The following is a 22,573-nucleotide window of genomic DNA, read 5'->3' on the forward strand; positions in this document are numbered from 1 at the left end:
AATTAAGTGGCATGTAATCATGTAGCACTGAGTAGTATTATGTGGAGTGTATGTTGCATTGAGTAGAGTGTAATTATGTGGCATATAAATATGTGATACCAAGTGGTATTTATTGGAGTATATGTTGCATTGAGTGCAGTGTAATTATGTAGCATATAATTTTGTGGCACTGAGTGGTATTATGTGGAGTGTATTTATCTTGCATTGAGTAGAGTGTAATGATGTGACATGTAATTATGTGGTACTGAGTGGTATTATGTGGAGTGTATTTATGTTGCATTGAGTAGAGTGTAATTACGTGGTGTGTAATTATGTGGTACTGAGTGGTATTATGTGGAGTGTATTTATATTGCATTGAGTAGAGTGTAATTATGTAGCGTGTTATTACGTGGCACTGAGTGGTATTATGTGGAGTGTATTTATGTTGCATTGAGTAGAGTGTAATTATGTGGCGTGTAATCATGTAGCACTGAGTAGTATTATGTGGAGTGTATGTTGCATTCAGTAGAGTGTAATTATGTGGCATGTAAATATGTGGTACCGAGTGGTATTTATTGGAGTGTATGTTGCATTGAGTGCAGTATAATTATGTAGCATATAATTATGTGGCACTGAGTGGTATTATGTGGAGTGCATTTTTATTGCATTGAGTAGAGTGTAATTATGTGGCGTGTAATTATGTGGCACTGAGTGGTATTATGTGGAATGTATTTATGTTGCATTTAGTAGAGTGTAATTATGAGGCGTGTAATTATGTGGCACTGATTGGTATTATGTGGAGTGCATGTTGCATTGAGTGCAGTGTATTTATGTGGCGTGTAATTATGCGGCACTGAGTGGTATTATGTGGAGTGTTTTTATGTTGCATTGAGTAGAGTAATTATGTGGCACTGAATGGTATTATGTGGAGTGTTTTTATGTTGCATTGATTAGAGTATAATTATGTCGCACTGAGTGGCATCATGTGGAGTTTTTCGTGTTGCATTGAGTAGAGTGTAATGATGTGGCGTGTAACTATGTCGCACTAAGTGGTATTTTGTGGAGTGTGTTTATGTTGCATTGAGTAGCGTGTAATTATGCGGCATGTAATTATGTGGCAGAGTGGTATTATGTGGAATGTATTTATGTTGCATTGAATAGAGTGTCATTATGTGAGGTGTAATTAATAACCCTGGGCGTAGTGGGGCTACGCAAAGCATCACGAAGTGGGGGGGAATCTACGCACACCCACACACTTCGCGTAGCCCCACTACGCGCCGCCCGCCTCCCTTCCGCCCTCTTCAAAATGCCCTTAAAATCATTAAAAACATTCTAAAGCTAATGAAAACGACTTACCTGAGATGCGGCGTCCAAGGGCTACCTCTTGCTTGTTTATCGCTGACTTCTTCCTCACAAATGCGCATGCGCGGGCGCTCACAAATGCGCATGCGCGGGCGCCCGCGCATGTGCATTTGTGCATTTTTTGGAAAAGCGTTCAAGTTGGCTCCAAAACAAGGCTTGAATTGCTTCATGCGCTTCATGCCTCAACATGCACTGTCAAGGAGTAAAATGTAGGACTGTTTAATAGTGCCTATTATGTCACATGAAATTTTAAACCAGGGATAAGTACGCATTATTATGCCTAAAGCAGTTTCTAAAAGCACATTTAACAGTACCAAATGACCAATGATGGATAGAGGGGAGAGTAGAAGTGAGTGGAGGGCTGTGTTGTTGGCGCTCAGTATTTGAAACAAAGACACATTTGCAAGGCATCGTGCATAAAAATACATTGATAGTTACAACACAGGTATGGTTCCTTGTACCAGACCAAAGTCCATGGTGCTCATAAAGTGAACCCAAATCCTTTCTGTTCCTATAGGAATTCAGTACATATTAATCTTGAGGTAGAGAAACAAATCCTCTCAATTCCTCAAAAGTGCTCAGACCATTTGTAATGGAATGACTCTTGGTCATTCATTTACATTCAACTCTTTGTAGAACGAGAGAGCTCCCTTCCTGACTCGTGCATCTTTGCCGCATCCAGTCCTTGCCATCTGATATAGTTGGCCGTGCTCTGATTCTTAGTGTATGCGATGCAAGAGGGCCAGTGCTACTGCAAAACAAATGCCTCGATGTTGTCCAATACATGTCTTTCCCTGCGGGGTTGTCTGTCCAATATGGATTAGAGGGCAAGGACACCATATTCAATAGAGCACATTAGCAATATTGCAATTCGAAACGTTTTTCAATTCCAAAGTGATAACATCAAAAACTTTGGTGTTGGTTTTGAATCTGAAAAAAACACATCCATTACACTTATAGTGGCCCCTCATACGGAAAAGTCCCCACAGAGTGTCAAGCAAATAATTATTTGAGACCTTGTGGCCAGCTGCATGCACTAAATGAGCTTCAATATTCTTGTCTGTCCTAGACTTCATGTCCCTATGGTAGCACCCATATTGTTTGCTCGGGGGGAAATTTCAATTGTGCCATCTATCACAAAGGAAGGTAATTAATGTACCAAACTAAGGTAGTTATTGAATTAGTGGTAGTAGGCCCTACCCCCAGAAATCCTGCCCACCCAAACAGTAACTTTCTGACCAGTAACAGAACGGTCATTCAAAGAAACAGCTAGAAATTTCCAACTGAAGAATGCCAGGCAAGCGTTACATTGTGACTAGTTCAAGTGAATAGAGGTGTGATAAGGACTTGCCAGTCGGGGCAGAGGATCTCCTCGGGGTGTATACAGGCCGGTCACTACCCATCTCCGTCCTTCGTGACTCATAAATAGTTAAAGCGAGTAGTAAAGATATATGTACTACACAAAGGGGAAATATGTGCAGGCATTAGAGTGCCAAAGGGGGATAATATAAAACAATGTATGTCAGGAACGTGGACGCCTAATTTGTGGCCAAGTCACCGCCAAATGTAGAAGATTTCTGACATGTATACGTTTCTATACTAAGCAGTGATTCAGTTGCCTAAGTAGGTTAAATGGGGTTCTGGATTACATTGTAGTTGTAGCTGGGGCCCTCATGGTCCCCAAGTCAAATAAAGTGGACTTATAATATGCCATCTGCAGCTTGTGGGGTAATTTAGGAGATTATTGTTAAGCCATCACTGGAATCTGTTTCTTCCATGTCCTCTTCCAATTCATCAAGTGTGTAATACTCTTTAGCTGTTGTAAGAGAAAAAGCAATCTTGATATTACCCTTGTGGCACCCCCATAGTTGTGCCTGGGAGGGGAGGCCATCCATTGACTCATAGTTCAATGGTGAGGTGTGCACACAATGTGCTGCCGTAGGAGTCCATTTGCATCCCTGTGTGGTGTCTGCTCCGGAGCTCCATAATATTTATCTGTCTAGGTCAAGTTCTGTAGTGATGTCAATGTTTAAATTCAATATTCTTTTGCCTTGATCCTGTCTGTCTCTTGTATTTCCCTGGGTCTTAACTAACTATAGGAAATTAAAGGACTTTATGTACCTGCTGTACCGGTCAAAAAACAGCTTGAAAACGGTGCTATGTGGTATTTTTGTTGCAGATTGAAGAAAGGATGCTGCATTTTCAGCACCTGGCTCAGGGTTGGGAAGACATCAAACAACTGAAGGCTGATCTGTCAGGCTATTTCCAGGATGCAGAGCAGCAACTGCAAAACATGAAGAGGCGGCGTGCTGAGCTAGAACTGAAGATTGCCCAAAACATGGTGCAGCAGGTCAAGGTAAATCCACAGAATGATGTCTGGCTTGAAGGGGTCATCTGTTACAAACCACAGCCCTGTCTTTCACTCATGCGCTCATCCTTTTACAGGAGTAAACCATCAGAATTTGCACCTCCACTTGAGGGCAGCCCATTTTTTAGTATAATCCGACAGACTGTCATTGTCCCGTCACACATCTTTTTTGAAAAATCGATCATACTACAAAATATAGCACATCATTAACTATATCCTGTGGCAACACACCCACTATCATACGGCCCTCAAATCAGCATAATCTGTGTCTGCACATCTTCATTATATATGCATGTACAACCATCATTGTAAGGTCACATACACACTACAGACATCCATATTCCTACACCCACACCGACCAGTAAATATCCATACTCCCCCATCAAAAGCTCACACATACACCATCATAAACCCAGCACAGGTGCCATCATTCACCAATACACAAACGTTTATACATCGAAACAATTACCATGGTACACGCTCACAAACTCCAACATAAGTCTACAGAACTGCCATCATTTGCCTTCTTGCACCCACTCCCACAGACTATTTACCAGTGTGCAATAGTGTCACTCTCAGAAGTACCTTGTGCCATAATGCATCCTTTAACTCACTTACAAAGATAATGATTCTCTCAAACACATCTCACTTCAGTCTTTCTCAAATGATAACTGCAGTTGGAGCTCCATAATTATATTTGCATGATAGAATTGATTTAATAGACATTATCTAATAACTTGAATACTGAAGGACAGGTGAAGAAGCTTTAAAATGTACTGTATTTACACATAATGATCCACTGAGTCGTTATTTTATAGAATTTATATAACAAGCAAACACAATGTCGATTTCCTTTAATAATAGGAATTTAGTCAAAAGCTGCAGGCCAAACAAAGTGCAGTCACCAGTTGGATGGAGAAAGTGAACAAACTGACGAACGGACAGGAATCTCAAGAGCACACGGAAATCGGGCATGTTAACAACCAGTGGCTGGAATTGTGCTTGAGCACTGGCAACTTGCTACGACAGAGGGAAGAGGATCTTCAAAGATCAAGGGATTACCATGACCGAATGAACGTGGTGGAAGTTTTCTTAGAGAAGTTTACCAAGGAGTGGGACAATCTTGCCAGGTAGGGCTATTTCCTTCTTCCAAGTTTAATAAATTTAAATTTGAGTGGAGGGCATATTTGCATCCAACCTGATAATTTGCATTGAGGTGTTGACATCTACCCACACACACTTAAAGGGTACCTTGTTTAATAGGAAGTGATTCATTGTGGAACATGTTTCACTAACCAATAGGGCTGTTATATTTTAGTGCTCATCTGTTCACAACGTGTACATAGTTACTAGCTATAAATTGCAAAACAAACATTAAGAATGAAATTACTACATTGGGCAAACCAGATATGCTTTTTAGGTTGCGGTGGAGGCATACATAAAGAATTGAAGGTACAGAGCCTTCCATATTTAGTAGACAAGTGAATCTAATGCAGCACAAAGTATGATGTTCTCGGGTGATTCCAAAATATTTGGTCTTTCCTACTTGATCTTTGATTCTTATTGGAGATTGCTGTCGCTTCCTTCACCCCATCTCCCAGTCTGAAATTCACGTTTATTCACAAGGTGAAACAGTATACATATTTTGGAAACCAGGTATTTTTCTTCGAGGAGACAAAAAAACCTGGGCACATACATACATGTTCTAGGACATTTGCCACTTTTTGCAATCTTCATTCAATGTACTCATATTTTCTGCTTTGGCTTCAGTATGCATTGATGAGGAAATAGTTTTATACTTAGGGACATATGTTGGCCCTTATGCAGTTATCTCACCAGATCATTTGGGTAAACGATTTTTCTTTAAAATGTTTCAAGTTTCACATTCAGAGAAGCAGACAGTTATAGGGCAATCTTTTAATAGATGAAAAATCAGTGGATGCATATTATCAATTGCATTGGCAAATTAGAGATCTTTGTAAGTTGTTAAAGGTTTTCTTGATTGAAGCCCATTATCTCTGCATTTGTTTCACAGAAATCTTCCACACTGTTTCAGTCTTGCAATCACCCTGGCTAGAATATCTAAAAGGATTAAGGGTAACAAATGCATTTGGTGACGGCCCAACTCCAGTGCTTATAACTTTTGCGGCATTGACATTGACTGATTGTACTCTTGGATCTCTCTAGTTCTGCACTAAATATTAAAATGTCTCTGTAAATCTATTCTAGAACCGTAGGAAATTTAAAAAGAAAAAAAGTTTTTGCAGGTGAAAACATCGCAACCAATAACGTTTTAGTGCAGATTGTCTGAAAGTGAATATGGAAATTCAGTAAAGCGTTATGCCTTGAAACCTGTGAGATGTATTCAGTGAAATGCATGCTAAAACCTTGTTGGAAAATGTTTTTTGTTGTAGTACCCCCCTCAATTTTTGCCTGGTATGTGATGCAACTTTGACTGAAGTAGACTGTGTTCCTGCTAACCAGCCCTTTTGTACCAGTGTTCTTTCCCTAAAAGTGTATAACTGTTTCCCCCGATTGACAATACATTTAGCAGTATCTGTAAGTCCCTAGTAAATGGCACTCCTGGTACTTAGGCCTGAGGTAATAAAGAGGGTCTCTAGGAGCTGCAGCACGAATTGTGCCACCCTAACGGACCCCTCACCAAACACATGCAAGACTGCCATTGCAGGCTGCATGTTTTTTTGCAGACAAAAGTGAAAACACAACATGACAGGAGAGCTTCAAATAGCTGATGCCTTTAAAATGCGAATCTAGCCCACCTCACAGGAGAGGACATTGACACCCTTTGTCCAGAGCCCCTTTAGCATCTGAACAGGTGGGAAAATTAGCTAGTCAGGTAGGCGTGTCAACTCCAAGATAGTACCACCCTTAAGGTGGGCTAAGCTGAGGTGGAGATGATTTTGTCAGAAGTAGCCATCTTTGTCATGGCATACTTTCGAATTCTAGGACAGAGTTATGCCCACTTCTCACAGGAAGTGGCCATATAGGGGACGTAGTGACCCCAAGGGTCAGTAGTCCATTGGCTACCATCCTTCCCGCCCTAAAAATCTCTATCTTGAGGAGCCCCTGGCACCAGAGAATCAGATCTTACCAACCTGAACGATGAAGAAGGCCATGAAGACACCCATCCTGCAAGACCTGATGACCCAAAGACTGACCTGGTACATACGCTGCCAGCCTGCCTGCTGACTTCGCCAGTTACACCAAAAGTCAACATGCCTTCAGCTGCTGAATCCCCAAAGCCCAGGAGACCTGCTAATACTTCACCCAGGAACAAAGTCCTCCTGAGACGTAGTGGACCTGCTTCCCTGCATCCTGCAGGCAACCAAAGTCCCCTGTGAGGACTTCATGACCACCTGAAGCCTGAAGACATCACTGCACCAGTCGTTTCGAGCCCAGGTTAATGTGAGCAAATGGTGTCATTGTGGTCCCCCAGCCCTCCAGAGACCGAGTCCACTGTGGTTTCGCCACCGGTTTCTATGACGTCACCTGCAGTATATGCAAGCTGGCCCCCTCTACCACGACTGTTCCTGGGAAGAAAAACCAGCCGCCGCTGCACCCATCGCACCTAGTCCGTGGAGAAGAGTACCATTGTTGTCCAAAAGTCCCCAAGCATCGTGAGGCCTTAGCCCCCCTGTTGGGTCTACCCGACTGCCCTCCCAGTCTGAACCTGCAGTCTCTTTATGTGAAAACCAATCCCTATAGAGTAACATGGGCATCTGCCGCTGTTTTACACCTTTGCACCCGGCCGTCCTGCTGCTGCTGGTGTTGTCCTGCTTGTGCTGCCTTGGACCTTGCTTATCACTCCCCTTAACTCCTGGATATTCGGCCCGTAAGTTGCTGTTCTGTACCTTGATGCCTTATTGACTTTTCTTCCCATAGGATAACATTGCAGCTTCTAAAAATTGCACTGAACATATGTAAATATACTTGTTATTTTTATAAATTGGTGCCACTCCTCTACCCGCTTCCGTGCGTCGGACGGTCCCCGGCCGTCTGATATCACAGTGGGCGTGTGTGGAGCGAACTGCGCACGGGTGGAATTCTACAGCACAGCGGGGGAATTATGGCTGCAGTGAAGTGGTTAAGATAAGCCTAAGCCTGCTCGACCACACTACCCCCCTAGAAGAGCACCTTGGAATTGCTAGAGCAAGCCCTGTCCACTCATAAGGGATCACCTGGGCTCTTTAAACAATATATTTCATTTTGATATATAAAGAGCCAGCTTCCTACACACCACAAGTTTCCTACAATTTTTAGCTGCTTCTATAATATTTAAATGTGTACCCATTGGTTTTAATTTGAATGATTCACATAAGAGTTCTACAATGCAGTGCTACTGCCATTATTTTAATTAAACAACTGTAAGTGTGGCTAATTAAGAGTGCCTTTTTAATTCCTATGGGACTGGTAACAGTAGTTACTGGCCCCATCGGAATTATGAGATTCGTAGTGTTTTCAGTGATTCTTTTATATCCACACAGAGCTGCTAGAGCACCTAAATCTCCATGCCATGTGAAAAGCTGACGGAAAATTGAGAAATTATGGGAGAGTTGGATTTGGAATTACTGATTCTTACAGCCTGGATATTCCCTACTCTTGGAGCTAGGGATATCCTTGGTATCAGTAACTCTAATGGTGGGGTACAAATTCAGGCCATTTTTCGGGAAAGCATTAGAGTCCTAGATCTCCTATATAGTATTGTAGTACATCATACAAAACAACCCATCTGCTGGTCTGGTTGCTAGATCTGACCTAGCAAACTGAGATTCTTATGTGGGTGATCAGAGTTGCTAGTTTTAGGCATGTAGCACATTTTAGCAGTGGTGTGTGGCAGGAAATCTAGTGTTCAAGCTTCAGTGTGGGGAAAAAGTATCTCAGTCAGGATACTTACTATCTCTTGTGGAGAAGAGAAGAACTGGTGGGCAGTGCTGGAGAAGGTAAATGCAGTCATCGTGCCATACACTCATCTATGGAACAACTCTGATTAGGCCTGATTCATCATATGTACCCTAAATAGTACAAAGAGCCTGAAGATCTGCGTAAACTAAATATTGTGGCTTGGAGAAGAGTAGATAATTACAGCTTAAGGTGGAAAGTCTATAAATAAGCCACAGTTAATGGTAAGATGTTTAGAAAACACTACAAACATTTTGGAATCTGTGTACTATCCAGAGGGATTTGAAAAATGTAGTTTTCCTTTGGCTCTTTGATTAGCTTATTTTGACATGCCAGACCATATTGATTGGTCAAATGTGATCCAATAGCTTTTGATATATCATTGAAATGTTAGGTTTGATAAATAAAATGGAATAAATCATGAGAAAATAGATTTCAGCAGTGTCATTATAAGCTAATCTTCACCAATCGAAGAACTAGAATTCACTAGAACATGCCATTATGTTTTTCTTGTAATGCTACGAGGCTACAAGTAGCAATCCTTCAGACCATGTTTGTTTCGTCATTGCTTTGATGGCCTTGAAAATAAGCATGAATATGAATAAAAGTTCTTGGGTTTCATGGCAGACAGTAATATTTTGGGCTGTGAAGCAAGCTTGACCTAAACAATATATTTTTTTAAAGGACGTTAAAATGTCTTTGTAACTTATTGGGCTTGTTTATAACTATGAGGCAGCAGAAAGTTGTGGATGAGCGAAGGCATCAGACAGAACTTGATAATCAACCTCATTGATGGAATCATAATGAGGAGGCTTTAGGAGGCTAGTATGGCTATTTTATTGGATGTGTGGTTGGGCCAGCTGAAGCCACTGAGTAACTAGAACTTTCTCGGTGTTCAGTAACAATGTGTTGTCAGCCTGTTTGGATAAGAACTTAATTGGATGGATTATTGCCGGAGAGTGAGATGTAAAGACACTGTAACTGCCTATGTTCATACTTAGGAAGAGAGAGACAGCAGGAAGCCTTAGGCATGGCTATTGCCTCTAGGTAAATACAGCGAAGTTCCATGCCACAATTTATTTATAATTGTACTCTTTTGTTTTCACAGATCTGATGCAGAAAGTACTGCTGCACACCTGGAAGCCTTAAAGAAATTAGCAAACTTGATGCAGGAGCAAAGGTTTGTATTGGATGATCTGAAAGAGCAGAAGCAGAAAGTGCTTGAACACCTGAATATAGATGACAAAGAACTGGCAAAAGAACAGACCGGACATTTTGAGCAACGCTGGATGCAACTTGAGGAACTGGTGAAAAAAAAAATCCTATTTTCGGTGACCACCTTAGAGGAACTGACCTTGGTGCACTCTGGGTTTCAGGAGCTGATGGAGTGGGCTGAGGAGCAACATCCCAGCTTGAGTGAAGCTCTCAAGCAAAGCCCACCTCCTGATTTAGCTCAGAGTATTCTTATGGATCACCTTATTATATGCAATGAAGTAGATGCCAAACAAATCTTCCTTAAAACACTTATGAAGGATGCAGACAGAGTCATGGCTTACCTGGGCCTAAGCGAAAGGCAGCATCTGCAAAAGATGCTCTCTGATTCCCAGAAGCATGTGGATTGTCTCAGTGATCTAGTCAACCAAAGAAAAAAACACCTGAGTAAGGCATTGTCTGAAAAGGTACAATTTCTCATGGCAGCTTATCAGGCTATCAACCAAATTCAGCAACTTGAAAGGAAGGTGATGCTTCAGGAATACATCTGTCTGCTACCAGATGACATAAACAAGCAGATTAAGACCTGTAAAAGTGTCCTGGCCAGCTTGAAGGCCAACCAGAGTGACATCACTTCCCTCTGGGCTCAGGGAAGGGAGCTCATGAAAGAAGTGACAGAGCAAGAAAAGAACGAAGTCCTACTGAAACTTCAGGAATTGCAGAGTGTTTACGAAATGGTTTTACAGAAATGCAACCAACGAGTCTTAGAACTGGAGAAGAGCATGCCATCCAGGAAATATTTCAAGGAAGATTTGGACAAAGTGTGCCATTGGTTGAAACAAGCCGACATTCTCACCTTCCCAGAGATTAATTTCATGAATGATGACTGCGAATTGTCTTGCCAGTTAGCAAAATATCTACAAATTCTGGAGCTGGCTCCAGAATATGAAGGTTTACTTCTTACCCTACAGCGAAATGGGCAGGAGATCTTGCCATCACTTAATGAAGTGGACCATTCTTACCTCGATGAAAAGCTGAACATCCTACCTCAACAGTGTAACTACATTATTGCACTAGCCAAAGAGAAACTCTTTAAGGTACAGGAAGTCGTATATGCCCGGAAAGAATATGCCTCTCTTATTGATTTGACAAACAAAGCACTAACAGAACTGGAAGAGCACTTTTTGCACATGAACAAATCACCTGCCAACCTTAAAGTAGAAGATGCCATATCACTTCAACAGGACTACCAAGCCCTTCTCAGTGAAGTTGTCAGCCTCGGTGTGGCAGTGGATGAGCTTAACCAAAAAAAAGAGGGCTTCCGCAGCACTGGGCAGCCCTGGCTACCTGACGAGATTTTAAAACTTGTTGCTCTTTATCACAAACTGAAAAGACAAATAGAGCAAAAAGTAAGTCAGTTGGGAGACACCACTGATATTTGTCGTAAGCATGAAGAACTTTGCTCGCATCTTGAAGTGCAACTTGAAGCTGTGAATAAGGAACTGTCAAAAGTCAATGAAGAAACACTTCCAGCAGAAGAGAAACTGAAATTCTATCATGGTTTGAAAGGTGGCCTTCAGGATGCAGGGGTTCTTCTAAAACGAATCTCTGAGCAGATGGAGGAACTGTCACCCCAACTTGAGCCAGCTGTCAGTGAGAGAGCTGACCATCAGCTGCAGGTATGGGAGGAATTGCTGAAGTCCTTGCACTTACAAGTAGGAGAGCGGATAATGGAATGTGAAAACAGAATGGTGCAAAGTGTGGACTTCCAAACAGAAATTCGCCGCACGTTGAACTGGCTCAGGCAAACTAGCGACCAGCTCAATGGGGACCTTTGTGTGGACCTAAAACTTGAAAGCATTCAGGAAGAAATGAGGAAGGTACAGATTCAACAGGAGGAGGTACAGTCGAGCCTGAGAATAATGAATGCCCTAAGCAACAGGGAAAAACAGAAATATCTGAAAGCAAATGAACTAATCCCAACAGATTTAGAGAGCACTCTTGCTGAACTGTCTGTTTTGGCGACTGAACTTCAGGGATCTATCACAACAAAACAGGCAAGTATATTTGGAGTCTTTTGTCCATTGAATAGATTTGAAACGAAAATTCAATTATACCAAAGACGAGTGCTCTGTATAGGCAGTTTGTCTGAATACATTCCCAATAACCTATGCTTCTATCCCTAGAGTGCCAGACTAATTAGTCTGCTGGTCTTCTGTTTGTGTGCTTGTAGGAACTGGAAAGCTTGGCCCTAGACACATTAGAATGATTAAGCACATCTTAGTCCTCCATTTAGTACTTCTCTGGCCAGAGTTTGTTAGTTCATACTTGGTGATAGTTTTTCTACATGCTGTGCATGGATTGTCTTGAGGCTAACAACACAGAAATTGTAATAACAGACAAACAAAATATTATTTCAAAATCTAGGTTTTTCCCTAGACACTGCTTCAGCAACTTTCACTTGAGTAAGACCTAAACGATTGGACAGTGGCTTCTGTTCAACATTCTAATTGATTATATTTACTCCACATATGGGACTGTCTTCAAACGTATGTTGTTAGGTCGAGCCTAGAGGCAGTGTGCATGCGCTGCTCTGCGAGACTTTTACTAAAGTATGGAATAGAAACCCCACCCACTCTCCACCCATATTTGCAATTGGCTTGTGGCATTGTCCTTCATAGCTGTTGGCTTCTGATTCCTTAGTAGGCCTGTTAGTCCCTCCTTAGTAGCGCCTTGTATTTATTTGTAATCTTCCAAGGTGACAGGCCCTTTTCCTTCAGTTGTTACACAGTACGCCTTCTTTAGTCTGTGAACACTATTTTCATTAATGAGTTTCTCTTACTGCAGGCAGCACACGAGCGCCCTCTTGCACTTTAAGCCGGGCGCCTGGCATTATCTCAATCCCTCACCATCCCACCACGGCCTTAAACTCGCTCTGTCTCCCTTGTGTATGTTTCTCACCCCTCCCATCAACCCCAACCAGACCTAAAGACCGTCTACATTGCCGCTATCCTTGCTTGTTTCACAGGCCTTGTCCTCCTTTTGTCGCCTTGTAAAGGGATGCAGTACTTATTTTGGCGTTCAGCTGGCCAATGTTAGAATCAAATTTTACTCTTCACTCTGCGCCGGAGTACTACGTTTAGGTAAAAGATAGTCTATCCGCAGCCCTTCACACCAGAGCCTAAAATACCCTGTCTAACAGTCTATTCTGCCAGTAGAGCTTGAGTAATCCCTCTGCCTAGTTATAGTCTGGTTATATAAATTAGTGCTTGGAGACATAAAGAAGAAGATGTTTTGTTAGCTAGCTCAACACTTCTTTCGTGTATGAGCTGTAAATCTACTCCGTCGTAGCACACTGCTTTTGTTCTCTGCTTGATAGGAAGCTTTAAAACAAACCATTGAAAAACGTCCATGTGTGGAGTGCTGCATTGTGATGGCCATAAATGTCCTGAAATACATAATCATACGCAGTCGTAGGAAAAGTGTGAGTGGAATAAGCACTTCAGCTGCATTTGTTAACACAACAAGAATGCAACATAATATTAGCACTCGAGTGCCGAGAATAAAGCTGTGCCTACGTCTTTGGAGTATTTGTGTTCGCTCTTTTCAGTGTTAGCGCGTGCAGCATCCCGCTGGTTCATGGGTTTAGCTGCACAGCTGCAGCAAAAGATACAAAACGCACAAATTGCAAGTGTGCACCCGTTTGTGTCAATGCAATGATTGCTCACCGTTCATCCATGGACGGGACTATCATTAGAGCAGCAGGGGAAGTGATGCCCAGGGATGAGATATTGCATCCCAGTTATGGCGGCTTTTAGTAACCCCAGTCAACATTCAATAATGAAAAGACTATGATATAACTGATTAGAAGTTATGTACTCTTGTTGACATAATGATTTTGTGTAACATAGAGGGGTTATAGCTATATCCTTTGCTTTACAGACTTCCCCGTTGAAGGCTATCAGCCGAAATGCATTGGAAGTTTTGTGTTGATTAATTCCTCAAAGAGAAATGTATTTCTATGAATTCACGGACAATCATTGATCCATATGGAAGTATGAATAAAATACTTTGTATATAGAAAACAACTGGTTTCAATGAACTATTTTCATTATTGAAGGTTGACTGGAGTTTCCAGTGTATCAATCAGTGCCCTAAGAGACACCCACACATCTTGTGTTGGTGCTATCTTTTTGGTTTGTCTTCATACTCCCGGGCGGGGAGTTATCTTAGGAGCACGATAAAACATAACACACTATTGAATTAACCCTGCAGTGCACAGCCACTTTTTCAAGGCTTTTAGTAACCAACATTCAGACCTGTTTTCTACTGTTGCAATAGGGTACATTGCGCCCTTGCTGTGTCACTGCACAGACAAGAATATCATTTGTCACACACCTTGCTAGAGCTAATAATTTGCATGTCATAAACACTTAAGGGCATGTCAAAATCAACATTTCGGTTCTGGGTGATTTTTTCATATTTATTTATAGTTACAGCTGTCTCGTGCTTCTCAATTTAAACTCATCCAGTTTTTGTTCTAAAAATACTACTTGTAAACTACAGTTTATTGGATTCCAGGCTGCCTTTAAATTACTTTTTTCACTGTCATGGTCTTGCTTCTGCCTATGGTAAAACCTATTCTGTACAGAGCCACGTCACCCTGGTGGCCTACTCTGCGCTATATAAAACAATGTAAAATAAGGGTATGCAATGCAATAGGTCTCGCATTTTCAAAACTTTGACCTGTTGGTATTGTAAATGACAATGGGGCACATGCATCAAACTTCATTTTTTCGAATACCAAATAGCAGTTTTTAGGAAATCGCTATTTGTTAATCGCAAAATGAAATGCATCAATAAAGGGTGCAAATAGCGATTCCCAAATTGCGGTTCCTTAAGAATCGCAATTGCAATTAGGGAATCGCTATTTGCTATTGCGCCTCCTTTCTTTCCTGTGGGACTCAAAGCCCATAGGTGGGAATGGTCATGCATTGCCTAAATTGCGATGACCTAATTGGTAATCACAAATTAGGTAATGCAGAGGCAAGGGTGCCTGGGGGCCCAAGGCCCCCCTGAGCTGCCCAAAACAAATAAATCGGCACATGCATTTTTCACAGTAGGCACATGGTTACCCTCAACTTCAAATTGCTGTTAATTAGTGTTTCCTAAATGCACAGTTCGCATTTAAGAAAGGTTTCTTGCATGTGCATTAGGGAACCACAAATTGTGATTCCCTATTTGCATTTGCAATTTAAGTAATCACAAGATATTAAAAAAACATATTACAGTTATCAGTGAATCCACGGATCATATTCAAACCTAAAAGCAGGAATTGGCATGCTGGTTCCAAAGATTTATGAAGGCATTGGCCTCATGCAGACAGGTAGACATTCATTTCAGCCTAATGGGAGAGAAGCTTACAACAAATCCTACTTTTTTCTCATTGATTTCAAAGAATAGTCACCAGGCCAGCCCATGGCTACCTTTTACATTTAGCTGCCCTACATACACAGTACATTGTAGGACATAGAAGCTTATCCCAGACGTGCCCATGAAGCAAAATGTAATCTCCTCTAAAATTGAATTTAAGGCTTCATTGCACCTGGGCTCAAGAAACACTTCATTAATTGTATGTAAGTGGAGCTGTAGGACTGTACATTGAAAATACCATTGTCAGCCTCTTAACAACACTTGATTGTTTGTGGTGGAAACTCCGCAGGACAAGAACAATATGTCCTGCAAATGTATGTTGGGTTATGTTTGCATCTCTCCAAGCCTCTGGATGACTGCTTGAGGAAGCTTTGAAATATTTCTTATGATCACTTAATGGCACAGAGAAAAGGGTCCCATTTTAATTTGTATAGGTATATTTTTCATTATTTAGAAAAATGTCTGCAAGTTTGCATTTGAATATCTTGCTATCTAAAAATATTTTAGACTGGCATTTTACTAAATGTTTTTCCATAGCAGTTGCAGATATCTATGTCATTTTGTGTTTTAGGCCACGTTATCAAAGGTATATTCACTGTGTCAGAGGTACTGCCAAGCAATGAAGTCTGCCAGTGACTGGCTGGAGGATGCACATGACTTGTTGCAGCAGGCAAGCAATGGTTTAGATGTAGAGAGTTCCATGGAGCGCTTGAAAACTCACACTGAATTTTTCAGCACAGAAGAAAAGTTATGGTCTCTTCTAAAAGAACTTCATGAACTAGTTTCTGAGCAGGAACCATTCACACAACCTGCAGAAATAGAACTTCTGAAGAAGAGTGTGGCATCATTACAGCGCAGGAGCAAGGAGGTGACCCAGGAGGCCCATAGCCAACATGACATACTGCAGAGGTACGTTATCCACAGTGCACAACTTGAATGCGCATTAATCCAATAACAATGTAAGCATATGGCTTTCTCGGTGACCTTTGAAGTACGATTGAAATGAGTAATTTATGAGTTTTAAGCTGGCAGGTTAGCTCAGTGAGTTAAATATTTGTTGCTGAAAGAGGCAGCCATCTGCAGTTTATTCATTTGTATCCTGAGTCTTTAATCCTTCCACAGGCAGTAAATGGAGGACACTGAATTGGGTAAAAACATGTGTTATTTACTGCCCATATAAACATGACAGTCCATGTAACTGGATGCAGGACTGCGTCCCACTCTATTGTTGTTTGTTTGTTATTTTGTTGAAAACATTTACATTGATTCATTAAACTTGTGTGGCCGGCTGGACACCGTTGAATATAATACTAATTTTGGTCTATATTTATCACTGCTTTACCTTTATGTTTTATGGACCATTGTTACCAATACATAGTACGTACCCTGTGTCCTTATTTACCCATTGGGTTTCCTTGTCTTTTCTTAAATATGACCTCACATATGACATTACTTATGACATGTTAAATGCCATTATTGATGTCATCTCAGAAAACATTTATCATGGATGATGTAATCTGTGATAGGTGCTTTTGTTGCGTAAAATTCTGTGCTAAAACACCAAATTTCACAGGAATCTGTGAAAAATGGAACATATTTCTTGGTCCCTTGTGAAATATAGATTTCAGTATCGGAATGATAACCCTCCAATGCCCTGCAGATTTAACATAGTGACATCTCTAGGATTAGGCACTTGGAGGACCAAATTAGGTGGTAACGATGTATAATCACGCAACATTAAAGAAGTATGTGACACATTCTCTGGAAGTATTAGTTTCATCCATTTACCTAGAAAGGTTTTTGTGTGAAATCTTCGAATTGGAGAAAAACGTGTCACAAATAAGGTAGATTGATTCACAATTATGCTGTAAACGCTGCAACCACAACATCACATAAACCCATTAGCATTAACCATTGTCCATTGTTTTATGATCAATTTGTTCATGATAGGTAATCTAAACCTAATAAATAATTCCGGTCAGTATCTTTTAAAATACAGCCTTTTCCAGGTAACTCCATCAACGTAACATGTAGTTTAAAAAAATACACATGAAAGGTAAGCAGGGCTTTCCATTCTACTGTTCTGATACTTATGTTTTACTATTTTGTCTCAAAAGATGTTCTGTTCAGTGGCAAGAATACCAGAATGCCAGGCAGCTGTTGATTGAATTGATGAATGAGGCAGAACATAAACTCTCTGACTTCTCCGTTGCCAAGGACATTTCTAGTCACAAAGCAGAAGAAAGACTTTTAGCACACAAGGTATGATGTGATTTGCTGTTTTAAATATAATTTGTTTGATGATACGTAAACTCCTTTTTGAGCCCATAGTTGGAGTACATAATATTTAGACGTTTTCATTTGTATCATAGAGTTATGTCATGGAGCCTGCAAGTCTAGGCTTCATTGGCACATAATGACTTCTAGTGGAAACCTCAGAGTTTTTTGATAAAGTTATTTCTTGCCTATTAAAGTTACTTGAAGCCCAAATATGACACATTTAAGTGCCAGTGTTTTAAAGTAGCAAAAACAAATATGATTGCAGTCCTTATTATGGTATGTTTGCCTCTCTCATTATTAACCCCTTCGATGCTCATGACGGAACGGTTCCGTCATGAGCATCAGTTGAGCTGTGCTGATGACGGAACCGTTCCGTCATGACCACACCCAATTCTGAGAATGCAGCACCGGGGGGAAATCTCTGTAGCAGCGATGAGGTTAAACGTTGTAATCAAAGTTAAAATCCAAATCCAAAGATCAGGGTCTGTAAAGTGGGACAAGTTCATTCATCACAGCTATGCCCAGAAAAGACCATTCACTAATTATTTTTCAATATAAGGACAAATATTGCTGAATATATTGAAAAAATCCCTTTCCCTATAATCTCAGGTGGTTGTAAAATTCCTTCAGGGTACCTATTGAGTTGCCCCAGTATTGGAACTTTCATAGATTCCCATGCTTTGTATCATTCCCTGTCGTCGGAATGGGAGCCTCTGTAAATAAAAAATACCATAGTAGTAAGCACAAAAGTGAAAAAAAGGCCTAGGCCTCATCTCATTTTGTAGCTTATAAACCTCTTTTTGTAAAAGAGACTAAATTCTTGCAATAACCAATCAGAGCAGCCTCACCACATAGAACCTTCCTAAGAGAGCCTCAGAGCCTCCGATTTTCTACCGCACGTTGTGCTAGGGAGTCTTCTTTGAGCTCTGCTCAATTTTCTTCACTTTATCTCATTTTTTCACTATGTCGAACAAGGAAAAGAAGGCACTGTTTAGAGCTTGTGCTACCTGTTCGAAGAAGAGGCTGTTTGTGGAGGACAAACATGAAGATTGTATATATTGTTTGTACCCAGACCACAAGGCCACAGAGTGCAAGATTTGCAGAACCTTCTTAACTAAGACCTTGAGGGACAGAGAAGGCCGTCTACTGACCTGGTTACAAAAAATGAAGACTCGAGAGGGAGTTTTGTCTTCTGACAGTGAGGGCTCTTCTTCAACTGCGTCCTCGAGAAGATCAAAGAAGAGGGTTAGGTCTTCCCTTGCTACGTCTACTGAGCCCCCTGTTAAGGCCTTGCTTGGGACCTCTGATAGGTCTGATAGGCCTGCTTCCCTAAAATCTCCTCACCGCGGTGAAAAGGAGAGGCAGGGACAGCTTGAGGAGTCACAGGCAGCAAGGAAAGCTAAGAAGGTAGTCTCTGGGTCTTCTTCCCCTTCAGATGAAGGAAGGAATGGCAAAAAACCTTCTTCTGCTCCTCAGGACACTGCTTTGGACAAAAAACAGCGTCCGTCGACGGCGAAAGCTACAGGTACGTCGACGATTCCTGTCAGGAAAGACTTGTCTCTGAAAATAAGCTTGTCGACGGGCTCGTCGACGATGGTTACGTCAACAGCATCTAAACCGTTGTCGAAGTTTAAAGTGCCTGCTTCTTTTTCATCGTCGACGAAGCTTACATCATCCACGTCGACGATGATGACGTCGAGGCTAGTGTCGACGGCAATGACGACGACCAGAACGGCGGCGACAATGACGACAACAGCTGCCATGATCATGACGACGAGCTCGTCGACGACACCGTCGGCGATCCAACCTTCGTCGATGAGAGTCATCTCACCGTCGACGAGCCAACCTTCGACGACGAGCGCAGTCTCTTCGTTGACGACTCCGTCTACGACATTGTCGACGAGGATTCTACCATCGACGACGACTCCGTCGTCGATGACTCAAGTACTCTGTATTTCTCTCAAAAAGAGGCATATAACACCTGAAATGACGTCTCCATGGCGTGTCACACCTTTACCTCCCTCATTGCTTTTGGACGACGAATCTGAAGAGGAGGATGAAGGTCCTAATGGGCCGGCTTATAGTCCATCAGACCTGCAGGTCAAATGCCAAGGGTCAAGTTCTGACGAAGGCGAGGTGGAAGAGCACCACTATATTCAGCAGAACACTTATGAAGAGAGACCTCAAATGTGTGTTCACCCAAAGAGTTCTCCACAAGGGCCACACCAAAAAATGGTGGCGATGCCGTCATCTCTTATCTCGGACTTACAGTTAATGTTACAAGATTACAGGAGGAGGTTCCCATCTCAGCCGGAGAGGCAACAAGTACGTTCTCCTTCACCCTCTATTCTGGCACCGCAGGCAGTGGCGGAAACACCGTTGCCTTCAAGGGTACGCAAACCAAATCCCAGGGAAGCTCCTCAAGAGGTGGTTAACATCCAGGATGATGATGTCTCATCCGATGAAGAGCATCAGGTTGACCCTGACCAGGATCCAGATAGAGGCTGAAATATTGATGGTCTTCAGGATGCGGATGTCCCAGGGCCGGATACCGCAACTTCTCCTCCAGCAGAAATTGGAGGTTTTCATAATCTCATGGAAAGAGCGGCTAAGAGATTTGGTCTGCCCATTTCAACGGTTCAAACTGACTATTTTTTATACGACTTCAAAGAGCCATACAGAAAGTCGGTTCGTTCTATCCCCATCATAGAGCATGTGTGGTCAGAGGGTATAAAAGCCATGCAAAATCCAGCGACGGTCCTCCCGGTTCTTCCCCGGCTGGAGAAGAAATATAAAGCGCCAGAGGGCAGCCCGCATGTCTCACTGGTGAGCCAAAGCCAGACTCTGTCATCTCCCAGGCGGCGCAAAGTAAATCGAAGAATCCATCAACGCCGCTGCCAACACCACCGGATAAGGAAGGGAGGCGTCTGGATAATGTGGGGAAGAGGTTCTCTACAATGGCCAGCCTCCTCGTTCGAGCGGCGAATGCTCTGGCTATCCTGGGGAGGTATGATCGCCAGATGTGGTGTGACTTGTCCCCATTTGTAGAAGAACTTCCAGATGGGTCGAAGGACGAAGTCAAAAAGATCTTGATGGAAGGTGAGCGTGCCTCTTCAGAGGTAATAGACTGCGCTATGGATATAGCGACAACGGCCTTCCGAGCGCTGGCAGGTTCAGCGGTTTTGCGGCGCCAGGGCTGGCTGCGAGCCACATGGTTTCGCCAGGAAGTACAAAACAAAATTTTTGGCTTACCTTATGATGGGAAACTGTTGTTTGGAAAGCACGTGGATGATACCTTGCAAGGCATAAAAAAGGATACGGACACGGCCAAGTCCTTAGGAACTTTGACCTACTGCAAAGTCCCTTTTAACGGTGCAAGAGGAAGAGGCTTCTCATCGTACAGAGGAGGAAACCAACAGCGCTACTCTTCCTATTCACAACCTGCTCAATCATACAAGCCCCAATATTCACAGCGGCAAGGTCAATCGGCGTCTTTCTCTTGCCAGCCGTCGAGAGGACGTCAGAGCTGACAGGGCAGAGACAACTCTAAACGACAATAGCAGCACGGTGGCTCTTTCTACTGTTCCTGTCCCTTCGTTAACACCAGTGGGGGGCAGGATTGCCCATTGTCTATGCAGCTGGAAGGTCATATCATCAGACCAGTGGGTTCTAAATATCATCAAGGAAGGACACACTTTGGAGTTCCAACATCTTCCTCCAACAAGAGCTCTAGATGCCACCACACCCAAACATCTTGGTCTTCTTCGTCTCGAAGCCCACCAACTCTTCATCAAGGGGGCAATAGAGCCTTTACCTCACTCCCAAAAGGGGAAAGGGTTTTATTCCAGGTTCTTCCTGGTTCACAAGACAAAGGAGAAGTGGCGTCCGATACTAGATCTTCGAGAGCTCAACACCTATCTCCTCAAGTTGTCATTCAGGATGGTCACTGTTGTATGGTTATTTCTATATCCTCTTTCTTCCCCGGGGCGTATTTACAGAGATACTTACCAGCTTACTTTCCATCCTGGCTTCAACATCATACCTCTGTAACTCTGTATTACAATAAATACATACTTGAAACCTACCACCTCTGGACCCTAATATCATTGTAACAGTCACCCTTCAAGACATCCTACGTCTGCTCAATCCAGGGGCCTACATGGCAACTCTGGATTTAGAGGATGCATATTTCCGTTTGCCCATCCACCCAGCTCACAGGCAATATCTTCGATTCACAGTAGGCAAGAGCCACTTTCAGTTCAAGGTGCTGCCCTTTGGTCTCTGGTCCGCACCGAGAATCTTTACAAAGGTACTAGCTCCTGTGCAGCTTTTCTAAGGAGGCAGTCTTTAGACGTCTTCCCATACCTGGACGATTGGCTAGTAAAGGCTCCTTCGTTCCAAGAAGCGTCCAAAGCGGTCACAAGCTGCAGTCAACTTTTCAAGCAGCTGGGCCTTCGGCTCAACAGGGAGAAATCAATCCTGCGCCATCCAAAAGGGCAAAGTTTTTGGGTGCAATCCTGGATACAGATTGTTGCAAGGCTTTTCCGTCAGAAGAACGCCAAAGCAAACTTATACTGTCAGCTCACCTCCTGCAAACAAGGAAGTCTCTGTCGGTCCGTCGGTACAAATCCCTTCTTGGATCGATATCATCCCGCATACCATTGATTCCGCACTGCAGGCTGCGGATGCGTCCACTGCAGGAGCAACTAGACAAGCAATGGCGTCAGGCGATAGGCTCCTTCGACGACAAAATCGTTGTAACACCAGGAATGAAGAAAGCAAGCAGCTGGTGGTTGGTAAAAGAAAACATCTCAGTGGGTTTGACATTCCAGCCTCCTCCATCTCCCATGGTGCTGACGACAGATGCCTCCATGGAGGGTTGGGGAGCAGTTTTACAAGAGCTGAAAGTCAGTGGTCATTGGACCACAGTCCAATGCAGATTCCACATCAATATGCTAGAACTTATGGCTATTCATCTAGCCTTGCAGGCTTTCCTTCCCAGAATCCGGAACCGTTCAG

At 42.6% G+C, this 22,573-nt stretch overlaps 1 protein-coding gene across 1 annotated transcript in view; it reads left to right on the forward strand.

Annotated features, from left to right (window-relative positions):
* The window catches only part of SYNE1 (spectrin repeat containing nuclear envelope protein 1), a 2,319,318-nt gene that overhangs the window by 1,384,049 nt on the left and 912,696 nt on the right, over positions 1–22,573 (forward strand). Inside the window, exons 76-80 of the mRNA XM_086926873.1 lie at positions 3,521–3,697; positions 4,574–4,839; positions 9,738–11,898; positions 15,846–16,183; positions 17,392–17,536. Of these exons, the coding sequence (XP_086782999.1) occupies positions 3,521–3,697; positions 4,574–4,839; positions 9,738–11,898; positions 15,846–16,183; positions 17,392–17,536 (3,087 nt within the window). The remainder of the gene's footprint in view (positions 1–3,520; positions 3,698–4,573; positions 4,840–9,737; positions 11,899–15,845; positions 16,184–17,391; positions 17,537–22,573) is intronic.

The sequence above is a fragment of the Lissotriton vulgaris genome, chromosome 6 (assembly GCF_964263255.1).
Source record: "Lissotriton vulgaris chromosome 6, aLisVul1.2, whole genome shotgun sequence".
NCBI classification, from domain to species: domain Eukaryota; kingdom Metazoa; phylum Chordata; class Amphibia; order Caudata; family Salamandridae; genus Lissotriton; species Lissotriton vulgaris.